This window comes from Plectropomus leopardus, chromosome 17, assembly GCF_026936395.1.
Source record: "Plectropomus leopardus strain MGB_pleo_1.0 chromosome 17, ASM2693639v1, whole genome shotgun sequence".
NCBI lineage: Eukaryota > Metazoa > Chordata > Actinopteri > Perciformes > Serranidae > Plectropomus > Plectropomus leopardus.
Genome location: NC_142192.1, coordinates 29,715,176 through 29,731,213, shown reverse-complemented (window position 1 = coordinate 29,731,213; position 16,038 = coordinate 29,715,176). Strand labels below are relative to the sequence as shown.

The 16,038-nt window shown below is 38.1% G+C and overlaps 1 pseudogene and 2 gene segments (V, D, J or C); 1 reads left to right on the top strand and 2 right to left on the bottom strand.

Annotated features, from left to right (window-relative positions):
- The first annotated feature begins 2,113 nt into the window (after positions 1-2,113).
- On the top strand, positions 2,114-2,608 carry LOC148186696 (Ig kappa-b4 chain C region pseudogene; annotated as a pseudogene).
- Positions 2,609-12,976: 10,368 nt separating this feature from the next.
- LOC121955990 (Ig kappa chain V region 3368-like) lies at positions 12,977-14,016 on the bottom strand. The segment is given in 2 exon segments: positions 12,977-13,759; positions 13,946-14,016. Coding segments are annotated over 2 exon segments (360 nt in total).
- Positions 14,017-14,390: 374 nt separating this feature from the next.
- On the bottom strand, positions 14,391-15,307 carry LOC148186695 (Ig kappa chain V region 3547-like). The segment is given in 2 exon segments: positions 14,391-15,108; positions 15,216-15,307. Coding segments are annotated over 2 exon segments (423 nt in total).
- Positions 15,308-16,038: the final 731 nt, after the last annotated feature.

Sequence of the window (16,038 nt, the reverse complement as noted above, 5' to 3'; positions counted from 1 at the left end):
TTAGAAACAACATGGGCCTCTTGCCAAGTTTTGCTTCTAAATGTTTGATTTTGTCTTTCAAGGGCCAACTGGAACATATACAGGAAGTTTTTTGTTCTCTGTGCCACAGAGACATTTAACATAGATCTGCATCACAATTTTTGATTTTTTTAAATTTTATTTTGTAGGCTTTGCTTTCTTGTATCATTTATAGAGTTTATTTGCTGCTATTTTCCCATTTGCACTATTGTTTCTGTATGCTTCATATTCTGTTTAATTGGTGTGCTTATATATGCAATAGAAAGCATACTGACTGGAAACATCACCAGCTGGCATGGTCCGTGCGTTGTCAAGGACAGGAAGGCTCTACAGCGGGTGATTAAAACTGCCCAGAACATCACAGATTCCCATCTCCAGAGCATCAGTGACCTCAGAGAAGTGAGGTGTCTGCACAGAGCCCAAAAGATACTGACAGACAGCAGCCACCCCAGACACAGTCTGGAAAAAGATACAGTTTCTGCTGCAGAACCACCAGACTACAGAGCAGCTTCTTTTCCCGGGCTGTGAAACTCTTCAACTCCTCCTTCGACGCCACAAGATGTAGCAGGATTTAGGATCACCTTGAATTTCATTTCTTCCTAAACTACATTGAAGAAAAGTGACAATGAAGTTACCTTGTACCTTGTAATCTCTGCAGTCCAATTTCAGTTATTTTAATTTTCATTTTAAATAAAAATACATTTTCAAACAATACATTCTGGAAATCTGTAGTACTGTGTTTTTCTCAGTTTGAATTTTATCATACATCCACACAGAAACGAATTCTGGTGAGTTTGTTTGTGTCAAAGTCAGAGAGCCGTGTCTCTCTGCAGTCAGAGGTTTTTGTACAGTGACTCAATGACTTTGTATCACTGTGGTTGACTTTTGGTGGAGGAACCAGACTGGATGTTGGAAGTAAGTCAAACTTTATTTAAACTGGGTTTATCACAAAAACTGTTTCTGTATTTATAATCAACACCCTTGACATTCCATATTGATGCAGAATTTTACAGAAATATTTTGCACTTAAAGTCAATAATTGCCTTTGAAATAGAAAATCAAAATGTCATTGAAATGAAAAAAAAATTCTCAGTAAGATAATAAATAATTATCTCCAACTTTCATGATAAAGTTGCATCTTGAAGTTTTTGTAGTTTAAGTTCAGTGTGTCAAAGTCAGAGAGCCGTGTCTCTCTGCAGTCAGAGGTTTTTGTACGGCGGCTCAATGACTTTGTATCACTGTGGTTGACTTTTGGTGGAGGAACCAGACTGGATGTTGGAAGTAAGTTTCTTCACAAATATTAAATAACATATTTGAAGGATTTAAATTTCAATTTGTAATATCTTCAGTATATTAAATTATCTTGGGATTTTTTTGTTTTTTTTTTTATATTTCTGCTTTTATTTCTCCTCTGTTACCATGGAGGCAGTCTCACTGCAGCTTTAGCAAATGATTCTTTACGAATTTTCACGATACTTCAATTTAAAAAGCTTTAGTTGTAAAAAGAGATAAAACTGTGAACCTGTTGTTGATGTTTTCAAGATCAAATTACAATTTTGCACCAAAATGATGAATGTTTTTAAAACAAATTCAGAATGAATCAGTTATTCCAATTCAGTTGAACAGAGTGAAGACAAAATGGGTATTTGGAAATCTGCAAAATCTTTCAATTGTGTTAAATGTTTCAAATTTCAAAAATCTTTGATGGTGATTGAAAAGTGCATGAAGATTTTTTGATTGTAATCAGTTCATTTTATGTATTTATGTTTCCACTAGATATGTTAATGATAAGTTACATTGAGTTTAAGGTTTTGGATGAGAAAGTTTGAAAACTGGTCTAAATTTTGAGATTTTATTTCCAGAGTAGTTTGATATATTTCGGGTGGCTCTGTATGATGATTCTCTCTGTGCTGGTTTGCATGAGAGGCTTCTTAAAGGGAAGTGAAACAATGTGTGAGTGAGTGACTGCTGGAGCAGAAAAACCATCTGACAGAAACTCCTTAAAGGACTAAATCAGCTCTCACACAGTAAATGTGTCCAAGTGTCGGCTGGTCGACTGACAGCCGTGTGGTCCCTGTCCTCTAAGCTGATTGCTGTCTCCTAGGTGACGTCCGTCCCTCCCTGACAGTGCTGCCCCCCTCCAGTGAGGAGCTGGAGCAGGGGAAGGCCACGCTCATGTGTCTGGCCAACAAGGGCTTCCCCTCAGACTGGAGTCTGTCCTGGAAGGTGGACGGCAGCAGCAGCAGCAGCAGCAGCAGCAGCTGGGAGGAGAGCAGGAGCCCCGGGGTGCTGGAGAAGGACGGCCGCTACAGCTGGAGCAGCACCCTGAGGCTCTCTGCAGACCAGTGGAGGAAGGTGGGCTCTGTGACCTGTGAGGCCACCCAGGGCTCCCAGACTCCACTCTCTCAGACACTGAGGAGAGACCAGTGTTCCTAGTCCTGACCTGACTCACTGGGACTCTGCTACTGGTTTTACTCTGCTACTGCTCTCAATCTGCACTCTGTAACACTGTCTTAGTCTCTCTTCTTTGCTTGTCTTAATGTTGATGGTTCAAAGATATTGAAATAATAAAGATTTTATCAAATCAGCACTTTCTATGAGATTATTGTGAATGCATCATGTTTTATACTCTATCAGCTTTTCCATTTACTGTATATGTTTAGAAACACAATAAACAGTTGTGTGCAAAGTCAATCCAAGTCAGTTAATTGTTTTCAATATATTCTGACTGAGAAAAATGTTGTGCTATAGTTTTATCTGTGAAACTTGATTATAATTCACACACTTAGACCTTTTTAAAAGAAAATCACTTAAATACACTGCAAAAATGGCCTGTCAAATTTAAGGCCAAACACCCTAGATTTAAGCATACTTGAACTTAAAAGAAGCAAATTTGGCTGCCAGTGCAGTAAGCAAATTTTGCTTGTTAAGATGTCTTAAAACCAGTAAAACTGTGTGACTCTCATTATAGCCCATAAAATCTTGAAATAAGATCAAAAACACTAATTTCAAGCAATTTATTTAAGCCTAGTTGGACATACTAGTGCTTAAAATAAGGTTTCTATAGACCTGAAGTGGATGTTTCCAGACTTGTCTCCTGTAACTAATTAAAAATAACTCAGAAAAAGACAAAGATGCTTAACAAGACCAGGCAAGTGATATTTATTTGAAATAAGTCAAATGATCTTTCCTAGTCAGCACTAGATAATCATTAATACATAAAACAAGACTAACTAGATTTTTTAATCTAAATATAAGATTATTACACTTGGTTAGATTGGCAGTTTTTGCAGTGTATCTGTTATCATTCAATTCTGATTTCCAGTATTTCTCATATCTAAGAAGAATTAATTTGGAATCATCCCAAATATTGAAAAAGACCAAAAAAAAAGTCGCAAAGCAATTTTTCAAATTCAACATATGAAGCAGCATGTCATTCACATACAGGGATATGCAAAATGATGCACCTGCTATTTTCCAAAAATAAGTAAAATCTTAGAGCAATTATTCTCCAAAAGACTTGCTGAAAGAGTCAATAACAATTACCAATTCATCAGTTAACTCATGTACATATTATTGAAAGATTAATTGCTACGAGTAATGGGTCAATTGTGAAGAAAGTTAACTCTGATAGCCTGTTAGTGACTCAGTTCTTCGAGAATAAAATTAAAAAATGGAAAGAAAAAAATCCACGGCAATATTTGCAGCATTTATAACATGCTTCAACCTGAAAGATTTAGAAACGCAAGCAATGTTTTTTCTGAGGATAAACATTAAAAAAAATGTAAAGGGCCATCAATAACATTTGTCAGATACGCCACACTGTGACCTTATTTCATTTATTATGTATAATGGCAACAATTGTAATCTCTGTTGAGCATCTCTTGTGGCCCCTTTCTCTGTATGTGTATTGATAGTAAAGGTATATTGTGTGAACTCTTAAGTGTTTAAAATCAACTTGTTAAACGTGCGTGTGTGTGTGTGTGTGTGTGTGTGTGTGTGTCAGTGAAGTGTATCAGTCTCTGCAGTAGCTTCCAGCTGCAGCTGTCACTTCAGTTTCTGTTCAGTCTGACTGAGGGAGGTTTTTGTACGACGCTTTTTCACTGTGTGAACACATCCTGACTGTTGATATAATGAAAACTCTGACAGTAATAAACTGCTGCATCTTCAGTCTGAACTCCACTGATGGTCAGAGTGAAGTCAGAGTTTGATCCTCTGCCTGAAAAACGATCTGGGATCCCTGATGCTCGAGTGCTGGCATAGTAAATGAGGAGTTTAGGAGTTTCTCCGTCTCTCTGTTGGTACCAGGCTAAAAGATGGTAGTTGCTCCACACATGAACATCCTGACTGGTCCTACATGTGATGGAGACGGAGCCTCCCACAGCAGATCTCACTGCTCCAGGCTGAGTCACTGTGACCTGACCTCTGGACTCTGAGGACACAGAGACAGAAACATAAAGCAGCGCCATGGTTTTGTCGGCTTCATTTCAGAGGGACGGATGTTCATAGAGGAGAGGAGTTTGATTCTCTGGACTTTACCTGTGAAGCAGCAGCAGAGGAGAGTCCAGATGAGGACGCAGGTCAAAGTCATGTTTTTGATGAGGACCATTTCTGTGTCTTCTGTTGTCATGAAGGACAGCTGTCAGTCATCCAGAGTTCAACTCTCAGGACTATAAACTCTCCCAGAGCACTGGAGCATGGAGCTGCTGATGCAAAGTGGCTCTCTATGGAAATGCTCTGACTGACTCCAACAGGGACTTGGATTACTCTGATGAGGCTGTTTATCAGTGAATCTGTCAGTACTGATTACAGATTTTTAGTACCAGTTTTATTTGACTTTGACCTTTTGACCAATTTTGCTTCTAAATGTTTGACTTTGGGCCCAAATGGCCAACTCTCATATTACATGTTTCATTGATAAAGTTTTATTCCTATTTTTTTCAGTGTGTATTATTTCAACACAATAAAGAAGTTTTCATCATATCAGTTGGTCTCATGTATGTTCTTATAAAAACAAAAAAACAGATCTTGTTTTATTGGTTCTGTTCCAGTAAGACTGACCTCCACTGAGTCTCAGATTTTTATATTAAAGTGTCTATAAGGAGAAACAACACACTAAAACAATGCAATATTGAATATTTTTTTACATAAAAACAAGGAGACACATCAGATATACATTAATGTAAGCTTAATGTGACCCAAACATGAATGACATTTTTTTTCCAGAAGCTTTTGTCACAACAGAAACTTCTTAGTGCACTAATAGAAAAGTGCTGATTATTTTCCAAACCATGAATAATTGTTCAAATATTTTATTGAAAATCAGACGTTCTGTCTGGATCTCATAAATGAAGTGTGTCATGACCAGAAACATTCAAAGGAGAAATGCTCTCAGAAGTGTTCAGAAAGTTTAATTGATCTCATTTAATCTACAATGTTTGAGGATGATTTATAGCATATGAATTATAAAGTAGTGTATCATCAGCATATTATGTCATCAAAATATCAACATCAGCAATGTGACCTCAAAATATAACATAACTTAAACCTAAATGTGTTTTGATAAGAACAGAAGCTCATTTACAATGTAAGGTGTCCAGCTTTCCTGAAAAGTAAAACTATAATGAAGAAGTAAATAAATATATTTATTTGAATTACTCTTAATATATTCTTTAAAAATGGACTAATGTAAATGCTGTTGCTGTATTAACTTCTCTAATATTGCACTCACTGACTTTTATTGTTTAGTAACCCATTTCAAGAAAATTACTAATAAAACTTACTCTAGTATGAAAACTAGTTTCTAACATTATTTGATGAAAAGAACTAAAGTGTCAGTCAAGATTCTTCAGTCTGTTTCTCTGCAGCTGCTGAGGCAGATCAGTTCCTCTTTAGCTGAGGGAGGTTTTTGTACGACAGTTTTTCACTGTGTGAACGGGAAGCTGTAACTCTGCTGACAATAATAGTCTCCTGCGTCTTCAGTCTGAACTCCTCTGATGGTCAGAGTGAAGTCAGTCCCAGACTGAGACCCACTGAAACGCTCTGAAACTCCAGAATGACGATTTGTAGCATAATAAATTAAGAGTTTGGGAGATTCTCCAGGTTTCTGAAGGTACCAGTTGAGGTAAGCACTAACACTTGAACTGGCTTTACATGTGATAGAGACAGTCTGTCCTGCTACAGCAGACTGAGATGCAGGAGACTGAGTCAGGATGATTTCTCCTGATGAACCTGGAAAATATAAAAAACAGGAGAAAGACGATCAACATCCAAACAGAAGAGCATCATTTCTTGAACACGGAGAATAGATGGAAGAAGGTAACTGCTGCTTGTTTCAGTGTCTCTCCATCATAGCAGAACATCACTGAGGTGAACCTGGTTGCATCCTGAAGCAAAGTTTTCAGAAGAGAGTCTCACCCTGAACAAGGAGCCCCAGGGTGACCAGCAGTAGACTCAGTGACATCATCATTGTGCTGCCGGGCGTCTCAGTGTCTCTGAAAGGTCTGGACAGACACTGATCAACACTGTCCTCTTAACGTCTGGGAGCAGAGAGGCAGGACACATATGCAAACACACAGAGTCAGTGAGCTGTAGCTGTCCTCAACATATCATGCTGTTTAACCTCAGTGCTGACAGCATGGACCGACACGTTTACATAGTATGGTCTTTTTTTGATGTCCAAGCTGTTAAAAATTATGTTGTATTGAACATTTTTTAGACTTCTTAAACAAACCTTTGAATAAATAACCATGTCAAGCAGCTAGATTTGTTTGTAGTTGTTTTTCTGTCCTGATTTGGTTCACCTGTCCCTCATTAGCCTTGCTGTCCCCTGTCCCTCGTTAACACCCTCCTCCCTTTGTGTCTTTAGTCTGTGTGTGTTTTCTCTTTTTCAGTGTCACATCATCTGCATTTGAAGCTGGTGTCTCTTGTCTCTCATGTTCCTCACATCATCTGCTTTGTCTCTAGTTCATTTTTCTCCTGTACTTGTTTCTGTTTGCGTCCGTTCCTTCAGTTTTTGTTGCCTGCTTGTTTTCACATTAAAGCTCTGGGGTCCGTTTTTTTTTAACTGTGAAATATGACAAACCAAGGTTTATATATTGTTTTGGTTGACAACAGATTCCACAATAAATTATATAAAAGGCCCCAAAACCTTTGAATATTTATATATGAAGGCAGGTGTTTTTATTAGTACCAAATAATGATTAATACATTATTAAAAGAGCCTGTCTGACAGAGAAAAGACAGATGTAATATCAAAGAAGAGGTGAATTTTAGGAAAGACAGGAACAGTTTTGTAGGTATTTATGAAGGCAGAAATAAGGAAAGATTATTCAAAACTTTGAAATGACCTTTCATTTCTTTTAGGGAAGGAAAAAAAGTTGGCTTAGATTACTTTCTCTGAGTTTATTTGACTGCTGATTCCTAATTGAAATTGGGATTAAGAGATGCCAGACAAATTAAACAACCTTCTGATTATTTACCGAAGGAAGAGAAGTGGATTTTGTGGTGTATTATAAGATGTTGTCAGATAATAAAATAGTTTTTTTTATTATTTGATGATATGAATGCATGCTACATATACCGTGTGTGTGTGTGTGTCCTCAGTGAAGTGTATCAGTCTCTGCAGTAGCTTCCAGCTGCAGCTGTCACTTCAGTTTCTGTTCAGTCTGACTGAGGGAGGTTTTTGTACGACGCTTTTTCACTGTGTGAACAGCCACTGACTGTTGATATAATGATAACTCTGACAGTAATAAACTGCTGCATCTTCAGTCTGAACTCCACTGATGGTCAGAGTGAAGTCAGAGTTTGATCCTCTGCCCGTAAAACGATCTGGGATCCCTGATGCTCGAGTGCTGGCATAGTAAATGAGGAGTTTAGGAGTTTCTCCGTCTCTCTGTTGGTACCAGGCTAAACAGTTAGAGCTATAAACATCCTGACTGGTCCTACATGTGATGGGGACGGAGCCTCCCACAGCAGATCTCACTGCTCCAGGCTGAGTCACTGTGACCTGACCTCTGGACTCTGAGGACACAGAGACAGAAACATAAAGCAGCGTCATGGTTTTGTCGGCTTCATTTCAGAGGGACGGATGTTCATAGAGGAGAGGAGTTTGATTCTCTGGACTTTACCTGTGAAGCAGCAGCAGAGGAGAGTCCAGATGAGGACGCAGGTCAAAGTCATGTTTTTGATGAGGACCATTTCTGTGTCTTCTGTTGTCATGAAGGACAGCTGTCAGTCATCCAGAGTTCAACTCTCAGGACTATAAACTCTCCCAGAGCACTGGAGCATGGAGCTGCTGATGCAAAGTGGCTCTCTATGGAAATGCTCTGACTGACTCCAACAGGGACTTGGATTACTCTGATGAGGCTGTTTATCAGTGAATCTGTCAGTACTGATTACAGATTTTTAGTACCAGTTTTATTTGACTTTGACCTTTTGACCAATTTTGCTTCTAAATGTTTGACTTTGGGCCCAAATGGCCAACTGAACATATACAGGAAGTTTTTTATTCTCTGTACCATAAAGGCATAGACCATAGAACAACTGCATCAGAAAAAACTTGTCATTTTATGGGATTTTCTCTCTTGTATTATTTATTCCATTTATTTACTGACATTTTGCTATTTGCACCATTGTTTTTGCGTATTCTTTCCTTTTAAATGGTGAGCTGTGTTATGTGCATTACATGAACGTTTATCACCCTGCATCTGCAACACTCTGTCTCCTTTTTCCTTTCTCTCTGTCCCTCCTTCACTCCCTCTCATATTATATGTTTCATTGATAATGTTTTATTCCTATTTTTTTTTCAGTGTTTATTATTTCAACACAATAAAGAAGTTTTCATCATATCAGTTGGTCTCATGTATGTTCTTATAAAAACAAAAAAAAAAACAGATCTTGTTTTATTGGTTCTTTTCCAGCAAGACTGACCTCCACTGAGTTTCAGATTTTTATATTAAAGTGTCTATAAGGAGAAACAACACACTAAAACAATGCAATATTTAATATTTTTTACATAAAAACAAGGAGACACATCAGATATACATTAATGTAAGCTTAATGTGACCCAGACATGAATGACATTTCTTTTCCAGAAGCTTTTGTCACAACAGAAACTTCTTCAGTACACTAATAGAAAAGTGCTGATTATTTTCCAAACTATAAATAATTGTTCAAATATTTTATTGAAAATCAGACGTTCTGTCTGGATCTCATAAATGAAGTGTGTCATGACCAGAAACATTCAAAGGAGAAATGCTCTCAGAAGTGTTCAGAAAGTTTAATTGATCTCATTTAATCTACAATGTTTGAGGATGATTTATAGCATATAAATTATAAAGTAGTGTATCATCAGCATATTATGTCATCAAAATATCAACATCAGCAATGTGACCTCAAAATATAACATAACTTAAACCTAAATATGTTTTGATAAGAACAGAAGCTCATTTACAATGTAAGGTGTCCAGCTTTCCTGAAAAGTAAAACTATACGAAGAAGTAAATAAATATATTTATTTGAATTACTCTTAATATATTCTTTAAAAATGGACTAATGTAAATGCTGTTGCTGTATTAACTTCTCTAATATTGCACTCACTGACTTTTATTGTTTAGCAACCCATTTCAAGAAAATTACTAATAAAACTTACTCTAGTATGAAAACTAGTTTCTAACATTATTTGATGAACAGAACTAAAGTGTCAGTCAAGATTCTTCAGTCTGTTTCTCTGCAGCTGCTGAGGCAGATCAGTTCCTCTTTAGCTGAGGGAGGTTTTTGTACGACAGTTTTTCACTGTGTGAACGGGAAGCTGTAACTCTGCTGACAATAATAATCTCCTGCGTCTTCAGTCTGAACTCCTCTGATGGTCAGAGTGAAGTCAGTCCCAGAGCCTGTCCCACTGAAACGCTCTGAAACTCCAGAATGACGATTTGTAGCATAATAAATTAAGAGTTTGGGAGATTCTCCAGGTTTCTGAAGGTACCAGTGAAGGTTGCTACTTATACTTGTACTGGCTTTACATGTGATAGAGACAGTCTGTCCTGCTACAGCAGACTGAGATCCAGGAGACTGAGTCAGGATGATTTCTCCTGATGAACCTGGAAAATATAAAAAATTGGAGAAAGATGATCAACATCCAAACAGAAGAGCATCATTTCTTGAACACGGAGAATAGATGGAAGAAGGTAACTGCTGCTTGTTTCAGTGTCTCTCCATCATAGCAGAACATCACTGAGGTGAACCTGGTTGCATCCTGAAGCAAAGTTTTCAGAAGAGAGTCTCACCCTGAACAAGGAGCCCCAGGGTGACCAGCAGTAGATTCAGTGACATCATCATTGTGCTGCCGGCGTCTCAGTGTCTCTGAAAGGTCTGGACAGACACTGATCAACACTGTCCTCTTAACGTCTGGGAGCAGAGAGGCAGGACACATATGCAAACACACAGAGTCAGTGAGCTGTAGCTGTCCTCAACATATCATGCTGTTTAACCTCAGTGCTGACAGCATGGACCGACACGTTTACATAGTATGGTCTTTTTTTGATGTCCAAGCAGTTAAAAATTATGTTGTATTGAACATTTTTTAGACTTCTTAAACAAACCTTTGAATAAGTAACCATGTCAAGCAGCTAGATTTGTTTGTAGTTGTTTTTCTGTCCTGATTTGGTTCACCTGTCCCTCATTAGCCTTGCTGTCCCCTGTCCCTCGTTAACACCCTCCTCCCTTTGTGTCTTTAGTCTGTGTGTGTTTTCTCTTTTTCAGTGTCACATCATCTGCATTTGAAGCTGGTGTCTCTTGTCTCTCATGTTCCTCACATCATCTGCTTTGTCTCTAGTTCATTTTTTCTCCTGTACTTGTTTCTGTTTGCGTCCGTTCCTTCAGTTTTTGTTGCCTGCTTGTTTTCACATTAAAGCTCTGGGGTCCGTTTTTTTTTAACTGTGAAATATGACAAACCAAGGTTTATATATTGTTTTGGTTGACAACAGATTCCACAATAAATTATATAAAAGGCCCCAAAAGCTTTGAATATTTATATATGAAGGCAGGTGTTTTTATTAGTACCAAATAATGATTAATACATTATTAAAAGAGCCTGTCTGACAGAGAAAAGACAGATGTAATATCAAAGAAGAGGTGAATTTTAGGAAAGACAGGAACAGTTTTGTAGGTATTTATGAAGGCAGAAATAAGGAAAGATTATTCAAAACTTTGAAATGACCTTTCATTTCTTTTAGGGAAGGAAAAAAACTTGGCTTAGATTACTTTTTAGTTTATTTGACTGCTGATTCCTAATTGAAATTGGGATTAAGAGATGCCAGACAAATTAAACAACCTTCTGATTATTTACCGAAGGAAGAGAAGTGGATTTTGTGGTGTATTATAAGATGTTGTCAGATAATAAAATAGTTTTTTTTTTATTTGATGATATGAATGCATGCTACATATACCGTGTGTGTTTCTGTGTGTGTGTGTGTGTGTGTGTGTGTGTGTCCTCAGTGAAGTGTATCAGTCTCTGCAGTAGCTTCCAGCTGCAGCTGTCACTTCAGTTTCTGTTCAGTCTGACTGAGGGAGGTTTTTGTACGACGCTTTTTCACTGTGTGAACACATACTGACTGTTGATATAATGATAACTCTGACAGTAATAAACTGCTGCATCTTCAGTCTGAACTCCACTGATGGTCAGAGTGAAGTCAGAGTTTGATCCTCTGCCTGAAAAACGATCTGGGATCCCTGATGCTCGAGTGCTGGCATAGTAAATGAGGAGTTTAGGAGTTTCTCCGTCTCTCTGTTGGTACCAGGCTAAACGGTGGTAGCTGTTCCACACATAAACATCCTGACTGGTCCTACATGTGATGGAGACGGAGCCTCCCACAGCAGATCTCACTGCTCCAGTCTGAGTCACTGTGACCTGACCTCTGGACTCTGAGGACACAGAGACAGAAACATAAAGCAGCGTCATGGTTTTGTCGGCTTCATTTCAGAGGGACGGATGTTCATAGAGGAGAGGAGTTTGATTCTCTGGACTTTACCTGTGAAGCAGCAGCAGAGGAGAGTCCAGATGAGGACGCAGGTCAAAGTCATGTTTTTGATGAGGACCATTTCTGTGTCTTCTGTTGTCATGAAGGACAGCTGTCAGTCATCCAGAGCTCAACTCTCAGGACTATAAACTCTCCCAGAGCACTGGAGCATGGAGCTGCTGATGCAAAGTGGCTCTCTATGGAAATGCTCTGACTGACTCCAACAGGGACTTGATATTTTCTTGCTCATAATGAAGCTGAAAACTACAAAGTCTTTAATGACCTGAACATATATTTTATTCTAGCAAACATCTACCAAAATTAAGTTACACTAGAGTGTCATGACAACATTTTTTATGTGTTGGATGCAATTTTGTAAAACAAAACAAAACAAATCAAAACTATTTCTCTGTCAATACATCAGGTCTTATTTGACATTGGTTTAATAAAGTGGGTGGAATTTATGCAAGAAAAAAGGATGAGTGAATTTCATGTGACATTCATCAACTGACATTTAATGGGGCGCTTGGAGGCTCAGTGGAGAGAGCAGCGCCCCTTATGCAGAGGTTGTAACCTCGTGGCGGCGGCCTTGGGTTCGATTCAGGCCTTGGCCTTTTGCTGCATGTCTCCCTTCTCTCTCTCCCCTTTCACTTTAAACTGTCCTGTCTATTAAAGGCTTTTATTGCCTTTAATGGACAGACACCAAAAAAAATCATCTTAAAAACAAAAAAAAGACATTTAATGCAACTGCAACAGCCTGAATGTAGTTGCAGAGCAGTACAAAAAAATCCTATAATCCGCTTAATGGAATATGACATTAAAGCAATCTTAATCATTTTTAACTGAAATTTTATTACCACAATACTCTGATTTATGTGTTTTGCAAAACCTCAAGCAGACAGGCAAAATAAAAAGGAGAAACAAGTAGGGACCTCAGATGTTAATGTTTACAACTGGATTGAAAAATTTTACTAGAAACTTGAATGAAAATGTCAGGATCCATTTTCCTGATATTATAGGTTAATTTGGCACAACTTAGTATAAATTTATTGATATAGTTCAACATTGTTCATGTTTTTAAGATATACGAGAAGAAGAATGTCCGAACACTCCAAGAAAATACTAAAAATTAAATGAAAAAATATTTAATGTATGCTCATCTGCATTAACTTGTATTTTTATAAACAGATGAAATCAAACTCTGACTGTGGATTTGTAACATTTTGATTGAGAAGATTGTTAATAAGATTTTAATCGTTTCCGTCATGTTTTCATTTTTCACTGCAAAATATTACAATTAGGTGTAATTATGAAATATTCTTTGGTCATAAGATGTAGTTTTTTTTTAGATTGTGTGCAGCTGTTGAAGCAGATCAGTTCCTCTTTAGCTGAGGGAGGTTTTTGTACTGCGTTGTTTCACTGTGTGAACGGGAAACTGTTATGCTGCTGACAGTAATAAACTCCAGCATCTTCAGTCTGAACTCCTCTGATGACCAAAGTGAAGTCAGTCTGATGTGCCGTTGCACTAAAACGATCTGGAACTCCAGACTGCCGCTCTGTAGTATCATAAATCAGGAGTTTAGGAGGTTCTCCATCTTTCTGTTGGTACCAGTTAATGTCATCACCTATAAGTGTACTGCTTTCACATGTGATAGAGACAGTCTGTCCTGCTACAGCAGACTGAGATCCAGGAGACTGAGTCAGGATGATTTCTCCTGATGAACCTGGAAAATATCAAAAACAGGAGAAAGATGATCAACATCCAAACAGAAGAGCATCATTTCTTGAACACGGAGAATAGATGGAAGAAGGTAACTGCTGCTTGTTTCAGTGTCTCTCCATCATAGCAGAACATCACTGAGGTGAACCTGGTTGCATCCTGAAGCAAAGTTTTCAGAAGAGAGTCTCACCCTGAACAAGGAGCCCCAGGGTGACCAGCAGTAGACTCAGTGACATCATCATTGTGCTGCCGGCGTCTCAGTGTCTCTGAAAGGTCTGGACAGACACTGATCAACACTGTCCTCTTAACGTCTGGGAGCAGAGAGGCAGGACACATATGCAAACACACAGAGTCAGTGAGCTGTAGCTGTCCTCAACATATCATGCTGTTTAACCTCAGTGCTGACAGCAGAAATTATGTAAACTATCTGTTATATAATGTTTTTAGAAACTGAGATGAACTGAAATTAAGTAATCTTTGAAAAAGCTGAGTCAAAATCTATGACAGTTTTTTTCTCATCAAGCAGTCAGAAAAAGGAGAGGTACATTATTTTATGGAATAAGTTTGAAGCTTATTTCCCAGAATAATTTTAAATATCGAGCTTTAAAATTCAACCTGCTACAGTGTTTTAAATACATGAATGAGGGCGAGAATCACGGGGGCCAAAGGGTCTCATCAGGATAAAAACTTTTTTGGCGCATATCAACATTTTAAATCGACATACATAATGGATTTATTACAGTGTCAATGAAGAGATAGCTGAAATGCGAATGGACTTCTTAATGTAATGAAACACACAAAAAAAACAGGGTCTCAAAAATCTGACAAAATATTTATAGTGACACATACAGTAAGTGATCATGTAGACCAGTGAAGTAGCTACTGTTGTGTGTGTGTGTGTGTGTGTGTGTGTGTGTGTGTCCTCAGTGAAGTGTATCAGTCTCTGCAGTAGCTTCCAGCTGCAGCTGTCACTTCAGTTTCTGTTCAGTCTGACTGAGGGAGGTTTTTGTACGACGCTTTTTCACTGTGTGAACACATGCTGACTGTTGATATAATGAAAACTCTGACAGTAATAAACTGCTGCATCTTCAGTCTGAACTCCACTGATGGTCAGAGTGAAGTCAGAGTTTGATCCTCTGCCTGAAAAACGATCTGGGATCCCTGATGCTCGAGTGCTGGCATCGTAAATGAGCAGTTTAGGAGTTTCTCCGTCTCTCTGTTGGTACCAGGCTAAACGGTGGTTGTTGCTCGACACATAAACATCCTGACTGGTCCTACATGAGATGGAGACGGAGGCTCCCACAGCAGATCTCACTGCTCCAGGCTGAGTCACTGTGACCTGACCTCTGGACTCTGAGGACACAGAGACAGAAACATAAAGCAGCGTCATGGTTTTGTCGGCTTCATTTCAGAGGGACGGATGTTCATAGAGGAGAGGAGTTTGATTCTCTGGACTTTACCTGTGAAGCAGCAGCAGAGGAGAGTCCAGATGAGGACGCAGGTCAAAGTCATGTTTTTGATGAGGACCATTTCTGTGTCTTCTGTTGTCATGAAGGACAGCTGTCAGTCATCCAGAGTTCAACTCTCAGGACTATAAACTCTCCCAGAGCACTGGAGCATGGAGCTGCTGATGCAAAGGGGCTCTCTATGGAAATGCTCTGACTGACTCCAACAGGGACTTGATATTTTCTTGCTCATAATGAAGCTGAAAACTACAGAGTCTTTAATGACCTGAACATACATTTTATTCTGGCAAACATCTACCAAAATTAAGTTACACTAGAGTGTCATGACAACATTTTTTATGTGTTGGATGCAATTTTGTAAAACAAAACAAATTAAAAACATATTTCTGTCAATACACCATATCTTTATTTAATATTGGTGTAATAAAGTAGGTAGTATTAATGTGGGCAAAAAGGATGAGCGAAGTTCATGTTAAAATTACTTTTAATGGATCTACAAAGGCTGAATGTAGTTGTGGAGCATTACAAAAAAATCTATCTAAAAAAATATCATCGGTTTAATGAAATACAACATTAAAGTGATCATTTTTAACTTTTGAACTTGAACATTATTCATAAAATATTCATATCCATGTGTTTTTGCAAAACCTCAAGCAGATAGGCAAAACAAAAAGGTGAAAAAAGTAGAGACCTCATATATTAATGTTTACAACTGGATGGTAAAATTTTACCAGAAACTGGAATGAAAATGTCTCCTAACATTATAAATTAATTTGTCACAACTGAGTATGAATGTATTGATACAGTTCAACATTGT